Below are 24600 nucleotides of genomic sequence, written 5' to 3'. Positions count from 1 at the left end.
ACAACCAATAATGATTTAAGTACTTTTGGTTCAGGGACAATTTGTTTTTTTGTTATTTTTCATGTCTGGAAGTCAAAGATTTAATTAAATTTATTCATATTCTTTACTGTCTAGTAGGAAAGCTATTAATATCTTACTGCGGTGTAGCCGGGACTGGTCCTATGAGAAATCTTGGTCAAAGGGAAGGTGGAATGAAATGTCACAGCTGTGAAGATTCAAGTGGACATGAAGTTACATTTGGCTGATTGCTCTGAGCTTGGAATCATAGTGATGATTGTAAGAATTATTGGAAGGAGGAATGAAATAGATTTTCCTATTGTTTCCTTTTTATTTCAGAGTGTATAATGAGAGGATAATAAAAATTTACAAACCTAGGTACAAAGTGACAGAGTTCAGCAATATTGTTAGATAATTTCTGTTTTTTATAAACCTTCTTGCTATTCTTCACCATTATAGTGTTAAGAATTTTTGGTAACAAACTAAGAAAAAAGACATTATATATATATATTTATATAATATTATACATTGTGTGTGTGTGTATATATATATATATATATATATATAGATATATATGAGCATGAGTCTACTTCACTCAGATAATGATTTGCATTTAATGTATGAGAATGCTTGTTTTTACATTTTTACCTAAAATGCTGATTTTTTTTGTTGCTTGCCATTGAATAAATTTTTCATTATTTATATGATACAGAAAACTCTTCCTACTTTTTATGCATTTAAGTGACCAGTTTGTTCTACATTTATTTGTACCTGTTTATAGCATCTTTTAAAATGTCCTGTGCCTTGTATAAGAAACTATCTTCTCTTCCAGTTGATTAAACACAGAAAAAAGCAAAAACAAAAAACAGATTGAAAGCATTAAAACATTGAGATATCAAAGGTAGACTAAGATAGAGCCAACATTTATCTAATAGAGTTTCAAAAGAAAAAACAAATAAAAGTAGAGAAGAAGCAAAATTAGTATAAGTAATAGATTATATCTTGGACTGATAAAAAATAATTCCTTAGATTATAGAAGGTAGTTAAGTCCTGATATTTAATTAGGTGCTGAGATTTATTATAGAAAAACTGCAGAACAACAAAGATGAAGGTAAATAAATTAAAGTGAGCAGTGATAAATCATACATTATAAACAATTGCAGGAATTATAATTTGACTGTAAATTTCATATTAGTGAAGATCGAGGAATAAAAAAATATGACCTTGAATATACTGAGAGAACATAACTATCAACCTAAATTTTCCTTCAACAGTGAGGGTAAAATGAAGATATTTAAAATAAGGGTTAATTTTTGTCAGTCTTAAAATTTTGCTGAAATGAAAGGATGAAGTTTTTAGAAAAGAAGAAAGCTATAGTAAAAAATTAAAATGATGCTGGTAAATGCATACTTTACATACATGGAAAATATAAAAACAATTTAATGATGATAAATTAAAAAATTGAGATTTTAAATACACAGAGGGACTACTATGCCAGACAAATTTTATAATGTAAGATGGATCAAAGCTCTCTGATAGTAGTAATACAGAAATATTAATGTACATCTTTATTAAGTCAAATGTACACATAAAAATTTAAGAGTAATCAATAGAAGAATAGGTTCTTAAATATAGCTAGAGAGAAGATGAGTAGACTGAAAAGTATCAAAGTGAAGTTGCTCAGTTGTGTCCGACTCTTTTCAACCCCATGCACTGTATAGCCTACCCGGCTCCTCTGTCCATGGGATTCTCCAGGCAAGAGTACTGGAGTGGGTTGCCATTTCCTTCTCCAGGGGATCCTCCCGACCCAGGGATCGAACCCTGGTCTCCCGCATTCCAGGCAGATGCTTTAACCTCTGAGCCACCAGGGAAGCCTAGACTGAAAGATGTATTTAAAGATATTATTTAGAATGAAGTACAAAGATTAAGCATATGTAAAAATGAGAGTGTAAGAGAAGAAGAGTGTTCAGAAAGTTGAATACACCACTGATCGAAATTCTGAAAGAGAAGAACAATGAAGAGAGAAAACTTTGGAAGTTATACTGAGAGTATATTGTTGCTGTTGTTTAGTCACTCAGTCATGTCCGGCTGTTTCTGATCCCTTAGTCAGCAGCACACCAGACTTCCCTGTCCTTCACCATCTCCCGGAGCTTGCTCAAATTCATGTCCATTGAGTCAGTAATGCCATCCAACCATCTCATCCTCTGTCATCCCCTTCTTCTCCTGCCTTCAATCTTTCCCAGCATCTGGGTCTTTTCTAACGAGTCAGTTCTTGCATCAGGTGGTCAAATATTGGAGCTTCAGCTTCAGCATCAGTCCTTCCAGTGAATATTCAGGATTGATTTCCTTTAGAGGTGACAAAAGATTGCCATCAGCAGATTCAAGAGGTCAAATAAATGAAAGCATATTCATCTTCTGTGAGACTGTATTATTACTCTCAAACATTTCCTGATCCTTCCTATGGAGGAAAATGCTTTTCACCCAATTAATATTGAGCTTGGCAGTGCAACTTGCTTTAGTTAATGAAGTGGAAGTATCAGTGTTTAAGGATCTCATCTAAGCTGAAGTGTTGAGAGTTAGTGTGTGTTTTGTCCAGCTGTTCTTCCCTTTCATTCTTTTCCTGCCGTGATTCCAGGAAATGCCCTGCTGCTGCTGCTGCTGCTAAGTCGCTTCAGTCGTGTCCGACTCTGTGCGACCCCATAGATGGCAGCCCGCCAGGCTCCGCCATCCCTGGGATTCTCCAGGCAAGAACACCGGAGTGGGTTGCCATTTCCTTCTCCAATGCATGAAAGTGAATGGTGAAAGTGAAGTTGCTCAATCGTGTCCAACTCTTATTGACCCCATGGACTGCAGCCTACCAGGCTCCTCCGTCCATGGGATTTTCCAAGCAAGAGTACTGGAGTGGGGTGCCGTTGCCTTCTCCGAGGAAATGTCCTAAATAAAGGCTTATCTACCAGTCTAGATCCCAGACAAATGAAGACATGGAGCAAAGCCATGGTCAACCCCCAATGGGCATGTAGCATAAATGAGACATAAATATTTGTTGTTATAATCTATTGTTATAATCTACATTTTGAAGGTGTTTTTGTGATTGCTGTTTAAACTAACTGGGCAGCTCTCAATGTGAAATGACTCTGCTCCCTGGGGATATTTGCAGTTTCTGGGGGCACTTTTGGTGGACACAGCTGGGGAGGGGGCTGTGGTCTAACAGGTGGCACTGACTGAGTAAAGCCCAGGTATCTGCTAATCCTCCTACAAGATATGGAACAGCCTCCACCATAGAGAGCTATCCAGCCTCCAGTGTGACTGGTGCCAGGGTGAGGCCCCCTGACCCCGTCTCCCCTCCTGGTTATAGGCACCCAAACACAGTGCAGCTAATAGCAGATCACTACAGACACATGGATCTTACAAGGAACCACAGACAACTGGCTGATTACAATCCAAGAACTAACAGTTGGATGGTCAGCTGATTGTTCCATAGAAACCAGAGGACAATGGCTACTGCTTCAAAATTCTGAAAGAGATAACCATAGACATAGAAGTGTATAATCTACAAAACTGTATCTTAGACATGACAGCAAACTAATGGCATTTTCATGTAAATGAAAGCTAGGACATTTACCACAAGTAAACCTTAAGTAAAGAGTATATTCCAGCCTGTCCCTACTAAAGCAACTGTAGTTGAGAGGTCTGAGAGGGAAAAAGCAATAGTGAGCAAGCAAAAGGGTAATCTGAGGGCATATTTCAGTAAACATGGAGTATACAACATAATACTTCACAGAGTCAAAGAAAAATGAAGATAAAAGCTAAAATCCATGATAGCCATAATATACAAATTAGACAATATTTTCAAACTTCTTGTATCATTTGAAGTTGAGTATGGTTCAGTATAGAAATATAAACTACTAAGGTTTCTGAAACCTTAATACAAAACCAAAATTGGCAGTATTGACAGGGAAAAAAAAATTGCACAGTGTGAGAGTTGTGAGTTAAATTTTATTTGGGAAAATGAGGACCGCAGTCCAGGAGACTGCTTCTAAGACAGCTCTGAGAAACTGCTCCAAAGAGGCAGGGTGGAGGTGGGGAGGAAGGTCAGTATATATGTGGTTTTGGAGAATGGGTACATGTAGTTAAGCACATATTTTGGCGGATGCTTGTTGCTAGTCACAAGGAGCAGATATCTCTGTTAATTATTTTAGTGCTTTTCTAGATAGGAGAGGAGAAGGAAATGGCAACTCACTCCAGTATTCTTGCCTGGAGAATCTCAGGGACAAGGGAGCCTGGTGGGCTGCCATCCAAGGGGTTGCACCGAGTCGGACATGGCTGAAGCGTCTTAGCATGCTTGCATGCATTGGAGAAGGAAATGGCAATCCACTCCAGTCTTCTTGCCTGGAGAATCCGAGGGACAGAGGAGCCTGGTGGGGTGCCATCCAAGGGGTCGCACAGAGTTGGACATGACTGAAGCGACTTAGCATGCATGCATGCTAGATAGGAGATACAAGAGTTGGGCTCATGAAGTCTCTTCTCCTGAAAATATCTGTCTGAAGAACTTTTCTGCCAGTTTTCCCCAGAGCACAGAGCACCTTGTTTCTGATCTCTGCCCTGAACTCCTTTCAGGGGGTGTTGAATGTCAGCAGCAACAGTGGCTACTAACCTAATCCTTGTGAAGGCAGATGGCCAGTGACAAATTTTGGTTGCCAGCAGATATAAGGAAACCGACAAATTTACAGTTATTTGGGGTTTCCCCCATCATGTGTGAGTTCATTCCATGCCCACACCCAAAGTACTTGCTAAATGAGTCTGTAAAGCAGGTCTTGGAGCTACTAAAATGCAGGTTTGCCTTTTTTTTTTTTCTTCCAGTTTGATAGTATAAGTTTTTTCAATCCATGAGCAATATTTGACTAATACCTAGATGGAAAACTGTCAGTTAAATGAACATACATATATGAAACCCCTTCAAGGATCACAGCCTTGTCTTGGTGAAGAGGCTTCTGAAAGTCAATGAAGCCATGAACCATGCCAAGCAGGGCCACCCAAGATGGATAGGTCATAGTGGAGAGTTCTGACAAAACATGATCCACTGGAGAAGGAAACGGCAAACCACTCCAGTATTCTTGCCATGAGAACTCAATGGGAAGTATGAAAAGGCAAAAAGATATGATACTGGAAGATGAGTTCACTGGGTCAAAAGATGTCCAATATACTACTGGGCAAGAGCAGAGGGCAATTACTAATAACTCCAGAAAGAATGAAGAGGCCGGGTCAAAGCAGAAATGATGCTCAGTTGTGGTGTCGCTAGTGGTAAAGAACCTGCCTGCCAATGCAGGAGACATAAGAGACATGGGTTTGATCCCTGTGTCTGGAAGATCCCCTGGAGAAGGGCTTGGTTACCCACTCCAGTATTCTTGTCTGGAGAATCCTAAGGACAGAGGAGCCTGGCGAGCTACAGTCCATAGAGTCACAAAGAGTTGGACACAACTGAAGTGACTTAGCATACATGCACTGGTGGTGAAAGTAAAGTCTGATGTTGTAAAAAAAAAAAATATTGCCTAGGAACCTGGAATGTTTTAAAAAGGAAAAGGAACCAGAGATCAAATTGCCAGCATTCACTGGATCATAGAGAAAGCAAGGGAACTCCAAAACCACTTTACTGTCTCCTGAGAAACCTTCATGCAGGTCAAAAAGCAACAGTTAGAACTGGACATGGAACAACTGACTGATTCCAAATTGGGAAAGGAGTACATAAAGGCTATATATTGTCACCTTGCTTATTTAACTTCTATGCAGGGTACCTCATGAAAAATTCTGGGCTGGATGAATCACAGGTTGGAATCAGGATTGTCGGGAGAAATATCACCACCTCAGATATGCAGACGATACCACTCTAATGGCAGACACTGAAGAGGAACTAAAGAGTCTCTTGATGAAGGTGAAAGAGGAGAGTGAAAAAGCTGGCTTAACACTCAAGAAACTAAGATATGGCATCTGGTCCCAACACTTCTTGGCAAATAGAAGGGGAAAACGTGGAACCAGTGACAGATTTTATTTTCTTGGGCTCCAAAACCACTGCAGATGGTGACTGCAGCCATGAAGGTAAAGATGCTTGCTCCTTGGAAGGAAAGCTATGACAAACCTAGAGAGCACATTGAAGAGTAGAGACATTACTTTGCCAACAAAGGTCCGCCTAGTCAAAGCTGTTGTTTTTCTAATAATCATGTAAGGACATGAGAGCTGGACCATAAAGAAAGCTGAGCACCAAAGAATTTTGATGCTTTCGAATTGTGATCCTGGAGAAGATTCTAAAGAGTCCCTTAGATTTCAAAGAGATCCAACTAGTCAATCCTAAAGGAAATCAATCCTGAATATTCATTGGAAGGACTGATGCTTAAGCTGAAGCTCCAGTTCTTTGGCCACTTGATGTGAAGAGCTGACTCATTGGAAAAGATCCTGATGATGGGAAAGATTGAAGGCAAAGAAGGGAATAGCAGAGGATGAGATGGTTAGATAGCATCACTGACTCAATGGACATGAATTTAAGCAATCTCTGGGAGTTAGTGAAAGACAAGGAAGCCTGCAGTCCATGGGGTCGCAAGGAGTCAGATAGGATTTAGTGACTGAACAACAACATACATGAAAATGTAACAAACAGGATTTCATGTTTCCATATTATTTCTGAGTCAGACTCTGACTACCATGTGGACCAATATTGCCAGGATTGCATCTAAGATTCATAGCTTTATTGTATTCATTGATAATGTGAATCATAAAATAAAGATAACATTTTATTTCTATGACCCAAATAATTCTATGACCCAAATATTTATATGATGCAAATAATGTAACATTAATTATTTAAAATCACTGGGAGCATTATCATATATGCCAATTACATGTGAAACAAATGGAAATTTAAAAAATACTTTTTTTCATTCATTCACTATACACCACCACATATTACTCTACACTTTAGCCAGAGATGAGCAACAGGCAGATAGAGTTAAAGATTAACCTTATAATTGTGATGCATAGTTTCTAATTTTAATACTGAGGCCTTTGGGAAAAAGATAGAGAAAAAATTAAAATTATAAAGATACTATTAAATACACAGTTCTGGCAGGACACAAATTGGTCTCACAGAACATTTTAGTACAGGGGTTAATGAGAATTTGTTGGACTGGTTTCATCTGTGAAATTAATAGCCTCCATATATTTCTTTTACTCATTTATTTTCCTTTTGCAGAGGTATTGCATGTTATTGAGTTGGCACATTAGATAAGTAGATATTTTTCTCAGACACATAGCCTAACTGGATGGACATACTGATCATTATTTTCATGTTTTACTGCAATGTGAGAAAATAAACAAATTAAAAAAATGTATTTTTCTTCCATAAATTGAAAAAAATTAAAGTATAAAAAATTTCATTTAATCAATTTTGAGCCCACTAATCACTTTCTGTAATATTCCCCACATTTTTCTGAGTTTCATTTTGAATGGTGATCTGCATGTAACAGCTCACTCAGTATCATAAATTACTATTTCATACTTAATTTTCATGCTTACTTTGGGAAAATCAGCTAGAGCTTTTAATTTCTCCAAGTCCTCAAGGTGACTCCTAGATTGCTTCTACAGCTCCATTTGCAAATATATGAACTTTCTTCTGAGAATTGAACTATGAAGACTTTCATTATACAGTTGTCAAGGGAGTAAATGAATTAGGACTAGCAGAAAAAGAAAATATAATCATAATAACAACTAAAATTTTTTTCGGGAGTTTTCCATGAGCTATACAAGTAATTTACATGTCAAATTCATCTAATTCTTGAAAAATCCAATATATAAGATTGCTATTAAACTCATTTTATAAACTGGGAAACACATAATAAAAATTTTTGCCTCAGTCCATAGAGATCTGGCCTTTGTCCCCAGTTACCAGGAAGTATCCTCTAGACTCTTGGAGTTACCTGGGGGATGAGGTATCCTAGTTATTCATGGTGGATCTTCAGGCCCACACTGCATGGTTTGTGCTAATGAGATGATTCTGTTTGTTAGTCACTCAGTCTCCCCACGGACTGAGCCCATCAGGCTCCTCGGTCCATGGGATTTTCCAGGCAAGGATACTGGAGTGGTTTGCCATTGATTGCATTATGCTAATGAGGAAGACTTACCATTTGATTAGAGGATTAGGGCTTTTGGCCAGGTGACCATCAGTTCAGCCTCCAGGAAGTGGGAAGCTGGAGATTGAGTTCAGCCACATGGCAATGACTCAATCGCCCAAGCTTACATAAAGACAGGTATAAACAAACACAGGTATAAACTCTGAATATTGAGGTCTGCTGAGCCCCTGGGGTTGGTGACAGTCTGGGTTGGTGACGGTCTGTACACATTCCTGAGAACCAGGAAGCCTCACATTTGGAACACCCTCGCACCCCTTCCCCCCATTCTACTCTGCACCTCTTACCTTGGCTGATTCTCATTTGTATCCTTTGGCTATAATTAAACAGTAATAGTAATTGCATCACCCACTCAATGGAAATAGTTTGATTAAACTCTGGGAGATAGTGAAGGACAGAGAATCCTGGTGTGTTGCAGTCCCTGAGACCGCAAAGTGTCAAACATGACTTAGGGACTGAACAACAGCAACAGCAATTGTATACAAAGGAAATATAGACATACTGCTGCTGCTAAGTCGCTTCAGTCATGTCCGACTCTGTGCGACCCCATAGACAGAAGCCCACCAGGCTCCCCTGTCCCTGGGATTCTCCAGGCAAGAACACTGGAGTGGGTTGCCATTCCTTCTCCAATGCGTGAAAGTGAAAAGTGAAAGTGAAGTTGCTCAGTCTTGTCCGACTCTTAACGATCCCACGGACTGCAGCCCACCAGGCTCCTCCGTCCATGGGATTTTCCAGGCAAGAGCACTGGAGTGGGGTGCTGTTGCCTTCTCCGATAGACATACTAAGTATATCTAATTTTTATGAATGCTGTGAGTTGTTCTAGGAAATTCTTAATCTTGAAGGAAGTTGTGAGCACCCTCAGGTTTAGTCAGCTGGTCCGAAGTGAGAGGGGTCCTGCAGACCCTCAACCTACCAGCTGGAGTATGAATCAAGGGGAGTTTTGTGAGGATTGTTCCTTTAGACTTCTCAGTTTGGCAATCTCATTGCAGAACCCAGGTGGACTTTGTGGTCTGGAACCTCTGTCTGTATCCTTGAGTCTGGCTGACTGTGGATAGAAAAAAAAGGTTTATATATTTTAGCTCATTTGCTCAAAATTCTGGAGTAAATGTTTGTGTATTTGGTACCTAGATCTAGCAGTGTAGTCTGATTCCATTCAGTTTGCCTTAATCTGCTTCATAAAACTATTGAATGAGAAGATATAGCAAGTTACCTACATATGAATGATTTCCTTTCCAAGAGTGTGTTTGTAAGTCCACTTTGTAAGTCCAACAAAGTTAGCTTAGGTACCCAACTGGCATAATCAGCTATTATAGAATTGTACTGTAATATGTTTATAATGCTTTTCACACAAATAATAAATAACAACAAATACAAAGAATAAAGAAAACATTTTTGAATCTTTCAGTACAGTGCCTTGAAAAGTACAACAGCTGGCATACAGGGCTCACATGGAGTGAACAGGCAAGAACAGTTGCTGACTGGAAGAAGGAGAGGAGGTGGGAGATGGTAGAGCTGAAGGATGGTCAGCAACAGGAGATGGGGACAATTTCACTGCATGCCTGATGTTGTAATAAAATCAACATAATAAATGACATTAATGAGATTGAGAAAAACCACATGATTGTCTCAATTGATGCAAAAAGGGCATTTGACAAAATTCACGATAAAAACACTCAACAAACTAGGTACAGAAGGAAGCTATCTCAACATAATTAAGTTCACATATGAAAAACCCAAACCCAACATTATATTCAGTGGTGAAAGACGGAAAGCTTTTAAGATCAGGAACAAGATAACGTCTACTCAACATGGTACCTAAAGTCCTACCTACAGTGATTAAGATGGTAAAGGAAGAAAGGCATCTATATTGGGAGGGAAGAAAACAGTCTCTGTTCACAGGGGATAGTTCCAAAGCTACTGCTCTGGTCCAGGTGAGGGAGGAGAGTGGCTTGGATACTTTGAAAGTTGTGTCAGAGAAAGACTCTCTTTTGGATTGACTTTTGAGCTGAAACCAGAAGGATGAGGACAGATACATGAACAGCCAAGAATAGAGCTTTCCAGATACTTTTGCTCCAGATGGGAGTGCTGAGCCATGTAGAGAGGAGGTATGAGCCAGATCATTTCTTTCTGTTTTTTGTTTTTAAACATCCTTTCTTCTTCTTCCTTTTTTTGGCTGCACTGCACGGGGTGTGGGATCTTAGTTTCTCTACCAGGGATCCAATCTCAGTCTCTGCATTGGAGCAGGCAGTCTTAACCACGACCACCAGGGAAGCCCCAGACCACGTCTGTCCTTGCAGCCCTCTGGGGATTCGAAATGAACTCAGAAGATATTTCAGATCGTGGCCTTGTGGTATACACAGCAAGACATTTGTAGAATAACAGGAACAGAATAGAGGATGGCCAAACAGAGGTACAAGAATCTTACTGCTGCATCAGAGGGAAAGAATAATCTAATTCAATTTGTCTATTGACATATATCTATTTGAAAAAAAAAAATGGTATTCATGCCTTGAAGGATGAGTATACTTTCAGTAAACAGGGACAGAGGGGAGCACAGTCCAGACTTTGAGACTGACAGAAATAAGTTACAATGGAGAGTGTCCTAGTTTATTAAATTATATCCAATAAATATCCTCTTACCTTAAATAAGAGGATAAGGAAATGGAGAAGGAAATGGCAACCCACTTCAGTATTCTTGCCTGGAGGATCCCATGGACGGAGGAGCCTGGTGGGCTACAGTCCAAGGGGTTGCAAAGAGTCAGACATGACTGAGCGACTTCACTTTCACCTTAAATAAATACTCCCCCCTCAAGGTGAAGTTAAGGCGTCTTAACTTTAGCCCTCAGTGCTATACTTGTGGGTGGTACAGGGTCACCTTAGGAAACTCTGGTGACAACAGCCATGTGCGTGCATGCGTGCTCAGTCGCTCAATTGTGTCTGACTCTTTGTGACCCCATGGACTGTAGCCCACTAGGCTCCTCTGTCCATGGGATTTTTGAGACAAAAATATTGGAGTGGGTTGCCATGCTTCCTCCAGGGGATTTTTCTGACCCTGGGATAGAACCCAAGTCTCCTGTGGCTCCTGCATTGACAGGTGGATTCTTTACCACTGAACCACCTGGAAAGCACACAGCTATACTTTTCTTCTATTTTGAGAACTTGTTTGTACAAACAGCATAGGGGAAACTGATTAAAGTTTCCAAACAAGCAGATGTACCATCTCTGCTTTTTGGACCCTGTTAAATAGTGATAAGCACAACTGACTGGTGAAGATATTAACCATGTTTTATCAGCAGATATATAGCAATAATTATGGTTACTAAAACAGGATCTTGGAGAAGGCAATGGCACCCCACTCCAGTACTCTTGCCTGGAAAATCCCATGGACGGAGGAGCCTGGTAGGCTGCAGTCCATGGGGTCTCAAAGAGTCGGACATGGCTGAGTGACTTCACTTTCACTTTTTACTTTCATGCATTGGAGAAGGAAATGGAAACCCACTCCAGTGTTCTTGCCTGGAGAATCCCAGGGACGGGGGAGCCTGGTGGGCTGCCATCTACGGGGTCGCACAGAGTCGGACACGACTGAAGTGACTTAGCAGCAGCAGCAAAACAGGATCTCCAGCTAATACATGTGAATAATGCATCACCTCACACTTCACAATTACACTTTGAAATAGGTAATATTATTATGTCAATTTGCAGATGAGTCCACTGAGGCCCAGTGAGGTCTAAGCTATAGTCAAAAGACATTCACCTGTGAAATTCTAAGCTAGAGTCAGACAAAGTCCAGCTGACCCTTGAGGCCAAGTCTCTAGTTATTATACCCCACTGGCAATTCCGTGTTACTACTGACTTTTAAAGAATCTTGGCTTGGAATGCTGTGTAATGTCAATATTTTTAACCAGATATTTAGAGATCTAGTTGACCTCTTTTTTGGGGGTACATTTTATTTTCTGGACATTTCAAGTAGGATTGAAGTTGCTTCCAAATAAATACAGCATAAACACAACCAGAATTGTGTTTTCAAGGGCTAAGTTATTCTTTTGGTAAGTGCTTTTTATTTCAGTTCAGATGATTCTGTTAAGCAAATAAGATTAAGCTCTGTTGTATAGTTGTTTCAAAGCAAGTTTCACACCAACTTAAGAGAAGCCTTTGTAGAATGTTTGTTCCATTACTTTTGATTAGCTGATCAACAACATTCAATTTTGTTCTCTGTGAAAATGTGCAGCTTAATAGGTTTCATATGTTGTTGTTCAATTTATCTGCCTATTAGGAGAAGTCATTAAGTGGAAGAAACCAGCTTTTGGAAATAATGAGTTTTTCATTTACTGGTACAGGCATTTACTTTAAAAAGGCATCATTAATCACGTAGTTAAACCACTAATTAAAAATGTTTTACTTAAATTTGCTTTATTTTCCCGAACAACATGAAACACCAATTTATCATGTGGATGGCATGCAAAAATCAAAGACCTCTGTGGTCCCAGTTGTCATTAAAAGTTAATAATAGCTCAGCTTTGCCTTTCTTTTGTCACGTGCCCTTGTGCGTGTGCACATAGCTTTGGTCACTCAATCCTGTCCGACTCTTGGCGATCCCATGGACTGTAGCCTGCCAGTCTCCTCTGTCCATGGAATTCTCCAGGCAAGAATACTGAAGTGGGTTGCCATTCCCTTCTCCAGGGGATCTTCCCAGGCCCAGACCCAGGCCTGATCCCTGGGTCTCCCACATTGCGGGCAGATTCTTTACCATCTGAGCCTCCAGGGAAGCATGTATGTATATATGTGTGTGAGAAATATTCTACTCAATCACATGTGTGAGATAGTTTCTATTAACAAAGAAATCACCTTTCAAAATATATGTCAACTTTAAAGCAAATCATCTGAATATACACAATGTATCAAAAGTAAACATTTGCCTTATAATTGCTGGAATTTTTGTTTTTATTTCTATTGGTGTCTTTTTGTTGGTTTAAATGAAAATAATTGATTTATAAACTCTCCATTAGATAAGGATCATGTTTTTAAGGAAACTAATGTGTTCTAGCTCTTCTTTTTAGATAAGATTTTGGAACATCACTAGAAGATAAGAAGCAGGATATTTGGGTGGAAAAACAATAGAATGGGAAGCAAAGAGATTATTGTTTTGTTTATAACCTGCCTCCAACTTGCTATGCAGTGCAGATCACTACAGCTCCTGGGGCCTGAACTTTCCAAAACTTGCAAAATGACAAAGTTAAAGCTCATGGTTTTATTTTTGCTTCTAGATGTGATGTACCATGATGTTACACTATCATTTCATTTTTAGGTAAAGAAACACATTTTCTAAGAACATCAGTTCAGTTCAGTCACTCAGTCCTGTCCGGCTCTTTGCGACCCAATGAATTGCAGCACTCCAGGCCTTCCTGTCCATCACCATCTCCTGGAGTTCACTCAAACTCACATCCATCGAGTCGGTGATGTCATCCAGCCATCTCATTCTCTGTCATCCCCTTTTCCTCCTGCCCCCAATCCCTCCCAGCATCAGAGTCTTTTCCAATGAGTCAACTCTTCGCATGAGGTGGCCACAGTACTGGAGTTTCAGCTTTAGCATCACTCCTTCCAAGAACATAGATACACAAAATATTTCTTTTCCTCACATCTTTTGCCATTTTACAATGTTTTATATTATGTTACTTGATTTGAAGGTTCTAAACCACTGGATAAAGGTCTGATCTCAAAGGAAGAAAATAAGAAAAATGATAAATGCTGGGATATCACCTGTTTTTCTTTTTCCCAAAAGATAAAAGGGAATTGTGCTGTGTTACTGTTTCGCATCATCTAAAGACAAAGACATTCCTGTCTCCGCAGTGTGGCACTGTGTGCTGAGGTTAATGAAACCTGGAAGCTTACTAGTACGGATGCACACTACAAAGCTTCCCAGGTGGCTCAGATAGTAAATAACCCGCCTGCCAATGCAGTTGATCCCCGGGTTGGGAAGATCCCCTGGAGAAGAGAATGGCTACCCACTCCACTATTCTTGCTTGGAGAATTCCACAGATAGAAGAGCCTAGCAGGCTACAGTCTATAGGGTCACAAAGAGTCAGATACGCCTGAGCAATTTTCAAACACACTTTTCACACATGTGCCCTTCAGAGAAGAATCTTGTTTTGTTCTTTTTTTTTCTTTTTGGCATGTCAGAATTGAGAGCAATAGAGAAATATAACTGAAGGTGTAAAGAGATCATCCACATTGCTCTAATTTACTTGAAAATGTTAGCTATTTTTGGTTTAGGAGGTTGATAGCTTAACTATAATTGGTGTGAGTGCTGATAAAAGAAACCACGGCAACAAGTGACCTTGGGAAGTGGGAGGACCATTCTGCACAGCAAACCACCAGAATTATTTACTTACTGCTTTTCCTGTGCTTTTTTTCCTTCCTGGAAATATTAAATGTAGTGTAACAGCATGAGTTTTAGAGTCAGAGTTGGCTCTAGTTGAACACCTTGGGCAGCCTAATAAATCTTAGTGGATCTAATTGTCATCTGTTGTGAAATGGGGGTCAGTAGAGCCTACTTCATGGATGTGTTTGACAGGTGAGGGAAATGACATCATCCATTTGACAGCATCTATGGGGTTCCTGCTGTTTCCCATGCATGGAAGGAAAATGAAGAGTCAGAATGGAAGGGTTCCTATCCTAATGGATCTTATATTCCACACAAGTTATGAATAAATGTATATATGGTTCCTTGAAGTGATAATTAGCAGACACGCACAAGGATCTAATAGATCCTTGCTGCTGTTAAGTTGCTTTAGTCGTGTCCGACTCTGTGCCACCCCATAGATGGCAGCCCACCAGGCTCCCCCGTCCCTGGGATTCTCCAGGCAAGAACACTGGAGTGGGTTGCCATTTCCTTCTCCAATGCATGAAAGCGAAAAGTCAAAGTGAAGTCGCTCAGTTGTTTCTGACTCTTAGCGACCCCATGGACTGCAGTCTACCAGGCTCCTCCGTCCATGGGATTTTCCAGGCAAGAGTACTGGAGTGGGGTGCCATGGCCTTCTCCATTAGATCCTTACTCTCATGTAAATACAACTGTTCATCTAAAGCTTGACTACATTGTATAGCACATTCGCTAAATGATTGTTTAGAGTCCTCTCGAATATACAGAACTTACCTACCAAGGAAACCCACTAACTTGGGGGGAAAGCACTAATATATAGATGGTACAAACCAAAGTCATCACCATCCCCCAGTCCTCACTGAATGATACAGTCAGATGTTGGAGACCTGAAACCTTCCCCCAATGTCATCTGTTTTCTAGACAAGCACCTTTGACCATGACCCATGAGCAAGTTCTGGAGCCTTTCAATTTTCTTTCACTGCTTGAGTTTTCTTATTTTCTTTTTAATATCAAGACGCCATATGGCTTATGGCCATTGAAGAATAAAATACACTCATGAATCTGAAGCTAATGTTATCTTTGTTCTGGACATTTCCCTGTCTGTATACTTTAGCTTAAGATCACATTAACTCTTTTGTCAGTCAGGTAACACAGTTGTTATTATTCAGATTACTATCAGAACTTGTTAGACTTTTTACATTTTCACTTCAACTTTTAGCCTGTCCTTCCTTCCTTCCCTCCTTTCTTTCATTTCTTTGTTTCTTTCTTACTTCCTCCCTTTCTTTATTTCTTTTCTAGCTCTGTTCCCACTCCTTTTCTGGGACTGCGTATTTGATGTTCTGAAACCCAGTGCAGGAACAATATTTCTTTTCATGAGACTGATTTGGGAATTATGGAGATAATCATTTCATTGTCTCTGGCTTATGTTGTGTTGATACTTGGGTGTAATTTAGCATCCTTGGGTGTGGTTGTTTAAGCAGTTGCATGTTCCCTTATGTTTGAGATGGAAATGGGGACCCACTCCAGTATACTTGCCTGGAGAATCCCCATGGACAGAGGAGCCTGGAGGGTTACAGTCTATGGGGTTGCAAAGAGTCAGACACAACTGAGCACTTACACACACACATTCCTTTATCACAACTTATATCAGTCTGGTTTAACACAAAAATCATAAAATCCATGCTCCCATCTTATCTGAGTGTGGATAGCTTGTGCATCTTAGACCAAAGCCCTTCACGTTCAGCCTCGGCTGGTGCCTCTGCCCGGTGACCTGGCCTGGAGGGCTGCTTCTGTGCTCTTCTCTGGACTGGCCACCCCTCACCTCAGAATTCTTCTTTCGCTTCCCATTTGTGAGGACCTGAGACTTGTAGTTTTGGAAGTCTAGGATTTCACGTCTCCATCTCCATTTCACTTCATTTCCTTCTTCACTGCTGACTTACATTGTGTCTTGTTGTGTTTTCTAAGTTACAGCAGAAAAAGAGGAAGCTTTGTGCGCTTTATTTTTTTAAAATATAAATTTATTTATTTTAATTGGAGGTTAGTTACTTTACAATATTGTATTGGTTTTGCCATACATCAACATAAATCTGCCTTTTGTTTATGAAAGAGACTTTTGGCTTGAGTTTCAAGCTTGCAGCGTCACCCATTGGACAGTTATTGGTAAATCGACTCATCCAGTGGAGCAGCATTAAACTTGACAACAATTTTAGTGAAGTTTTCATGCATTAGAGAGACATTTAGAAAATCATTGTTTGCCCTGACTTTGCTTCCACTGAGAGAATATACAATCATACTTACTAATTAGAACAACTCTTTCTTTATTCTGGACAAAGAGACACGGATCAGAAGCTCAACCAGCAGCAACACTCAGTGGGAGGCATCATAATTCTATGTGCTTATTCATCTGAAAGTTGAGTGAACATGATTTAATGATGACACCTCCAAGCTCTTGATTTAAAATTATATACAATGTACATCTAATTCCTTGGAAATTCTTTTAAGAGAGTATTTTCTTTGATTTTTTAGTTTTTTTCTCAATACCTGTTAAAGCTAGTTTTTAATTTCAAGATAATTGTAGTGATTGCATGCTCAGTTGTGTCTCTTAGTGAACCCAGGGCTGTAGCCCACCAGACTCCTCTGTCCATGGAATTCTCCAGACAAGAATACTGGAGCAGGTTGCCATTTAATTCTCCAAGGAATCTTTCCGATCCAGGGATCAAACTCGAGTCTCCTGCATCTTCTGCATTGGCAGGTGGATTCTTTACCACTGAATCACCTGGGAAGCCTGAGATAATTGTAGACTCACATGAAGTTATAGGGCTTCCCAGTGTCTCTGATGGTAAAGAATCTGCCTGCAATGCAGGAGACCTAGGTTTGATCCCTAGGTTGGGAAAATTTCCTGGAGTAGGGGATGACAACCGACTCCAGTATTCTTGCCTGGAAAATTCCATAGGCAGAGGATCCTTGTGGGCTACAGTCCATGGGGTTGCAAAGAGTCAGAGATGATTGATCGACTAACACTTTCATGTGGTTATAAGAAGTAACAGAGAGAGATCCCAGGCACCTTTATTGATCTCCTTCAATGGTAGTATTTTGTAAAGCAATCGCGTTACATGTACATTAACACAACCAGGAAATTGGAATTGGTGCAGTGAAAATGCTGATCATTACCATCAGCACAGGGGTTCCTTCAGTGGCCCTTCTACATCACATCCACTTGCTGCCTGCTCACCTCACCTTTATTCTTAACCCCTGGAAACCACCAACTTGCTCTCCAGTTCTGCAATTTTGTCACTTCTGGAATATTACATGAATATAATCATACAATATGTAAACTTTCAAGATTGGATTTGATCATTCAGTTTATTTCTCTGAAGATTCATTGAGGTTGATGTGCATATCAATAGATGCTTTTCTTTCATATTGCTAGGTAATATTCCATGATATTTATATATCAGTTTTTTATATCTGTTCCATTATTTTTTATTATCTGTTCTCTCACTGAAGATGGTAATTTCCAATATGGGGTTATTGAACCAAGATACTATGAACATTTGTGTACATGTTTTTGCACATAAAATGTAAGTCTTCATTTCTTTGGGATAAAAAACCAAAAATGGAATTGCTAGGTTGCATAGTGGCTGCATGTAAAAATTATTTCCATTTTTATAACTATAATTCTCAAGTAACACCTCAATGATAGAAATTATATAAGAAAGGCTTTTTGAAGTTGAATGTTCATAAATTAAATCACATTTTTAATATAATACCATGACTGTATGTTTTGAAAAATGGAGCATTAAGAAAAATGTCTACATTAGTAATAATTATTCCCTATTTAGCAGCTTTATTCCATAGCTCCATAAATGCTAGCTTCATTATGTATATTGGATTTTTAATGGACAACCTCCAATGAATTTCTATAGTGCTTGCTTATTTCACAAGGGTAGTCGTGGAGCTGCTCTTATGTGCTGCTCTGTCACTCCATAGCCATTCTGAGCACTGGTTATTATTCTGTCCCCAGGCATTATATTTTCATAATCCAGAACTGAAAATAGGTTTAGGTATTTAAGTTTTGATTAAAATGAACTTTGTCTTTCTTTTCCTCTGCATTGTTCATCATCAAAGGGTAGCAGCCTAATTCAACTAATGCATTTGGGATACAACAAAGACAAAACTCATCAGGGTCTTGGGTGGTTAAATTGTTTGAACATTATGACTTCTTTTTAAACTTTTTTCTTTTATTGAAGTATAGTTTAATACTATACAATGATTGATTTACGATGTTGCATTAGTTTCATTATGATTTCTTGATGAAGCATTTTTCTCCCTGAGGTCACAGGCATGATGTCATTCTTTACATTAAAACAAAACAAAACAAAAAAAAACACTTGACTTAGAGAAACTTTTTCTCCCTAAAGTTATCTATTACTTAGATATATGTTTGAAGAAAGTCTTCATTGTTCTGGTTTATTTAACTAAAGGGTTTATGTGTTTTTTAAACTTTAGTTTAAAGTAGACTTTTCAGTGTGTTTTGCTCAGTTTTTTCTTAAATAAACAGAAATACATTCATAGATTGTGCAAATTTATTCCAATTATGTAGTCTGGTTAAAACATAATTTAAAATGTAATACATTTTAGTGCTTTAACACATATTTGGTTTATTTACTATTTACCTTATATATTTTTGGAAAGGACATGTTAGTTCCTCTATTGAAAGTTTATTATTATTTTTTATTTTTATTTTATTCTTTTAATATAAATTTATTTATTTTATTATAACCTATGAAATCACTGTAATTATTAACATTTCTAAAGAAAATTATATGGAATTAGCACCTGAATGAGAGAGACTTCCATCATCCAAGATGCTCACAGCATGTCATTTGTGAGGTTTACATCTGACTTTCGTGTGAGGTGGCTTCCTTCTCTTATGTGCATAATTGGAGCAAACATTTTCTAATCTATGAAAATATCTTTCTAATGTAATAGTTATCTTCTGTCTCAAGTTGTTTGATCCAAGGGGAATTATATGTACAGTAGAAACAAAATAATCATTTGCAAGATAATCTAAAGAGAATATTTATGTTATTTTGTTGAGAGTGAGTTTAACTTAGTAACTGTTAATCATTAGTGAGGTGAGAAATGATCACTGTACCTTGATCAGTCAAATAGATTTCCCTTCTGATTGGGTTTCTAAGAGTCTGTGTATGGGGAAATCTCAAGGAAAAAAATGCATTTAAATCACCAGTTAAGGGCCTTTCCCCCAAATCCTCATCTGGTTCTCATATTGTGGGCTAGTGACTTGAACCATGTGTAAACATCAAGAGTGTTTCAACTTCAGACCAGGTGCAAAGCTGTCTGGAGCTTTGTCCCTTTCCCCCAGATCCATCCCAAGGAACCACCTTAATGAGAGGACATCTGGATGCTGGCTACCAAACCAGCTGCACCAAAGTGAAGGAGAAAGTGAGGAAAATACATGAGAGAAGAAAGAAACTGACCTCAAGCAGTTCTACTTATCACTTTCTTCCCTCACCTGTAAACTCTGGTCCCCTGGATGGTCTATGTGCAGGTCCCTGTGGACTCCACATCTTCTGTGACAACTGAGCATGTCTTCCTGTGTGTCCTCTGGGTGGATGGGAGAGACTGAGGCACTGAACTTCCAGAGATGACAAGCCTGGAACCAGGGATATCTGAGATCACCTCACCTAACCTCCTGATGTTGTAAATGAGGATTAGGGTTTGCAGAGCTGTACCTACTTTTTCAGGTCCACAATGCTGTCTTAATTCTAATTCACCATGCTGCTCAATTCAGACACTGTTTTTCCAAATTGTCTTACTCATTCCCTAACTGAGGCTCAGTTCTTTCAGGCAGTTTCAATGTCATAGTATCAACTTCATTAAAGTTGTATTTTAAGTTCATGAGAGAAGCTGTGGGGTTCCACCCTCACAAAAGAAAGAAGGAAATAAGATGAATGGCAAAGTCCTGTTCCATTAAAATCGTCCATAACAGCAGATGGCTGAGTTTTCACCTGCTGGTTTTGTTCCCTCAACAGGCCTCCATGGAGGCCATGAACATCCTCTCTCAATATTGCTAGAAGGACTGTTGACATCTGAACTGTTCCTTTATCAAAACTTTCATCCTCCGCTGTTGTATGAAGTTCTTCTCTATCAAGTGTAGTGGTAAATACACTTGGTAAAATAGAAAACAGTCCCTACAAACAAAAACATAATCTATGTTACTGGTAACCATTATGAGATAAACCCCTTCATGGATCACTGCCTTGTTGTGAAGGGGCTTCTGTAACTCAGTGAAGCTATGAACTCAATGAACTCTATGACAAATAGAAGAGGAAAAGGTAGAAGTAGTGACAGATTTCCTCTTCTTGGGCTCCAAAATCACTGTAGATGATGACTGCAACCATGAAATCAGAAGATGATTGCTTCTTGGCAGGAAAGCCATGACAAACTTATACAGTGTGTTGAAAAGCAGAGCCATTACTCTGCTGACAAAGTCCCTGTAGTCAAGGCTATGGTCTTCCCAATGGTCACATACGATTGTGTGACCTGTACCATAAAGAAGGCAGAGTGCCAAAGAATTCACATCTTCAAACTGTAGTGCTGGAGAAGACTCCTGAGAGTCTTGGACAGAGAGGAGACCAAACCAGTCAATCTTAAGGGAAATCAACCCTGATTACTCACTGGAAGGACTGATGCTGAAGCTGAAGCTCCAGTAATTTGGTCACCTGATGTGAACAGCTGACTCATAGGAAAAGTCCCTGATGCTGGGAAAGATTGAGAGGAAGAGGAGAAGAGGGCGTCAGAGGAAGATATGGCTGGATGGACTCACTGATACAATGGACATGAACTTGGGAAAACTTCAGCAGATGGTGAGGGATAGAGAGGCCTGGTGTACTGCAGTCCACGTGCTCTTTGCTGGAGTCGCAAAGAGTCAGACACAGCTGGGCAACTGAACAACATTACCGATAAAACTTGGGGACGAAAGAAAACAAAATCATGGTTCGGAATAAGTTGCTCAGTTTATAAATTCAGCAGAATCACAATCCAGTACTCCTTAATACCTAATGTGCCTGGGAATTCCCTGGAGTTCTTGTTAAAGTCTAGCTCTTAACCATTTTTTCAGGGTCTGAGACCCGGAAACTTGCATTTTAGATAAGAACTCTCCCACTCCCCTCACTCTCTCCAGCTGGTTCTTTTCTGACAAATCCTGAGGAGCATGGTCTTTGCTGACTGTGGAAGACCCCCTCCAAATGGGGGGAATTCTGGAAGTCATGTGATATGGCTCCTACCTCAGCCTCCAGGATGTTCACAACTAGAAAGGCTGATGGAATTCCTGGTCCCTCCCAGATCCTCCTCCTAATGACTCCTGTGGTCATTGTAATCTGTTATTATCATCAAACCTCATTTTCTTCCATGAAGATTATTTTCCATTTTATTTGCCTTATCTACTGTTTCAATTTGTTTATGAAGAACTTCAAATAGGTGATCTTTAAATACCCCTTTGCCCCTACAGAGCTATAATTCCTAGGTTCTGTCTAGTCAATTTAGGAATGAATGACTCATAGTTGACAGTGATGAAACAGGTTTGACTTCAGTATCATATCAGAAATGTCCAGCCCCGGGAAGAGAGTAAGAAGCATACATAAATAAGGGTATTGCTTCAGAAGCAGAGAAATCTTTATTTCCCTCTATCTGTAGGCCACTGTAATTCCTAGGTCATTGGTTACTCATATCAGAATTGTATTTTCATGATGAGATAAAAAGTTTATACATAGAATTCTATCTATTAAAGTATTTTATATGATTTATTTTTAAAATGGCAAATCTTTGTGAATAAGATAGAAGATTGACTAGATAATACAGATTTGTAAATAGGGAGAAAAGGCATAGAAGGCAAAATTTATTTTTCAAAATGTATTAGCATAATTTGGGCTTCCTAGTGCAAAGAACCTGCTTGCCAGTGCAGGAGATGTAAAGAGACGTGGGTTGGATTTGGACCCCCGGATTGGGAAGATCGTCTGGGGGAGGGAATGGCTATCCACTCCAGTGTTATTGCCTGGAGAATCCCTTGAACAGAGGAGCCTGGCAGACTACAGTCTGCAGGGTCGCAAAGAGTTGGACACAACTGAAGAGACTTAGCACATGTGAACCCATTAGCATAATTTAAACTGGAACTTGAACTATGAGTGTGTGTCATTTGGAAGGACATTTTCAAGTGCCCTGATGGGATCCTGGGTAAGGTTACCATGGTTCCCTGGGGATGTGGAATATTCACGGATAAAGTGAGAGACGATTGTCCTACAATAGTGCCTGTTTGCACATAGTGTGAGGGAAGTTCAGGCAGATTTCCCACAGCATTTATTTAAAATCTCTCACATATCTAGGGATTTCATCCCTCCCGGTTCTAGTCAGGACCCCACTGGAAAGCAATGCAAACGTTTCCATTCACAGGTGAACTTCCTAGCTTTGATTTCTTTGGGAAAAAGTAGCTGACTTTTGTCTTTCAAAGTTTTTTTTTTCCTACTGTGAAAATGTTCTGTATTGTATTTTTGTTAGATTAATCTTGTATGCTCTGTGCCACTTAATCATGGCAACTGGAAAACAAAAACATTCTATTAAATCTACATGACAAAATCTTGTTAGTCTTTCAAAAGTATGAAAAGAGCTGATTCATTTTCACCTTTTGAGTAGTTATTGCAATACATTTTTCTGAATAGTGAATTTTCAAGGGAGAGTTATGTTACCCTGGCAGGGCTGATATGACAATTTAAAAAGCTGTGGACAGTATCTCACTCACAATATAGCATCATACCTATTAGGTTAGCTGTGAATTACGAATGGGGAAAAAAAAAAAACCCAAAATAGGACAACCACTGATGATCACGACCAAATAAGTGGCCAATGTTATGAAAATTTAGTGAAAATTTATATATTTAATGAAAGAAATGCTGGGTTCTCAATCATGGTAATATAATGAACTGATTGTGTGATAACTTTTGTAATATATTTATTGGTAATATCTAAGAGGTAATTTATAATATTCATTCTAGATATTCTATAAACTCTTAATATTAGCATGCATAGAATCATAACTGAATACACAGTTTTCTTATGGTATAAAAGAGCTGAATAAACATACAAAAAAAATACTAACATATCCCATAGCAATGTAATCCTGCTCAAGATGTTAAACAGAGAATAAAACTGATTATTTCCAGTTTCAAATGATGTTTTTCTTGAAGAAAGAGATGTGTAGAACCTTTTCCAATTTTCCATAAATGAAAAGATATGGACTAGGAAAAGAGCATTTGTAAAAGTTATTCAAAACTGGTGCAAAAACCTAATTATTATCAGAATTTTGAGGTTTACATTCATTTTAAAAGTCAAAAGTAATAAGATTATATATAAAAATTATCTTTTTCTACTACTGATTTCATGTTCAGGACACACAATCACTTTACCTGTGTATTTAGTGACAGTAATCACTAAGGTAGTATTGGCAATCAGCAGAAATCTTCCCCCAAATGCATAAAAAGCATAATTGCTATGCATGCAAACTTGTCTTATGGGCACAAGAGCCTTTCTGTTCTTATTCAGAGATGTTGTAATTATGAAAATGAGCTGAGGACACATAAAATTTAGTGATTTAACCCCCATGAACTGGGCTGCCACTAAGAATGGGTCCCCAGGGAACTGTCAGCTCATTAACAAGGGGGAATCACTTTTATGAACAAGAGATTATTCCTTTAGATTCTCAGCGTAGAGAATGTTTCCTTTTTTCCTTTGCAGCTGGTTGCCATTAATATTTCTTAAAATGAACAACACTCTGCTTTTCAAGCCCCTTCCTCTATTGTACATTAAGAAGATAAAGATGATTAAAAGACCAAGATGGAAGGACTCCGGCTAAATATACTTTCCTACCCTTCTTCTCTCATTCAATAAAACAACTGTGGAGGAGCAGTCTGGCCTGAATCACTGTGGTTGGGTTGAGACATATCTCTATTTTGTTCTTGCATTTTAAACATGAAATCC

At 39.0% G+C, this 24600-nt stretch overlaps 1 protein-coding gene across 1 annotated transcript in view; it reads right to left on the bottom strand.

Moving 5' to 3' along the window:
• Positions 1-21944, bottom strand: part of CTSO (cathepsin O) — a 95607-nt gene extending 73663 nt beyond the window's left edge. Inside the window, exons 1-2 of the mRNA XM_061385776.1 lie at positions 21858-21944; positions 20580-20762 (exon numbers count right to left, since the gene is read on the bottom strand). Coding sequence (XP_061241760.1) covers positions 20580-20762; positions 21858-21944 — 270 coding nt within the window. The remainder of the gene's footprint in view (positions 1-20579; positions 20763-21857) is intronic.
• Between the last annotated feature and the right edge of the window lie 2656 nt (positions 21945-24600).

Source organism: Bos javanicus, chromosome 17 (genome assembly GCF_032452875.1).
Source record: "Bos javanicus breed banteng chromosome 17, ARS-OSU_banteng_1.0, whole genome shotgun sequence".
In the NCBI taxonomy this organism is placed as follows: domain Eukaryota; kingdom Metazoa; phylum Chordata; class Mammalia; order Artiodactyla; family Bovidae; genus Bos; species Bos javanicus.
Note: the sequence above shows the minus strand (reverse complement) of the source record. Positions and strands in the feature narration are given on the sequence as shown.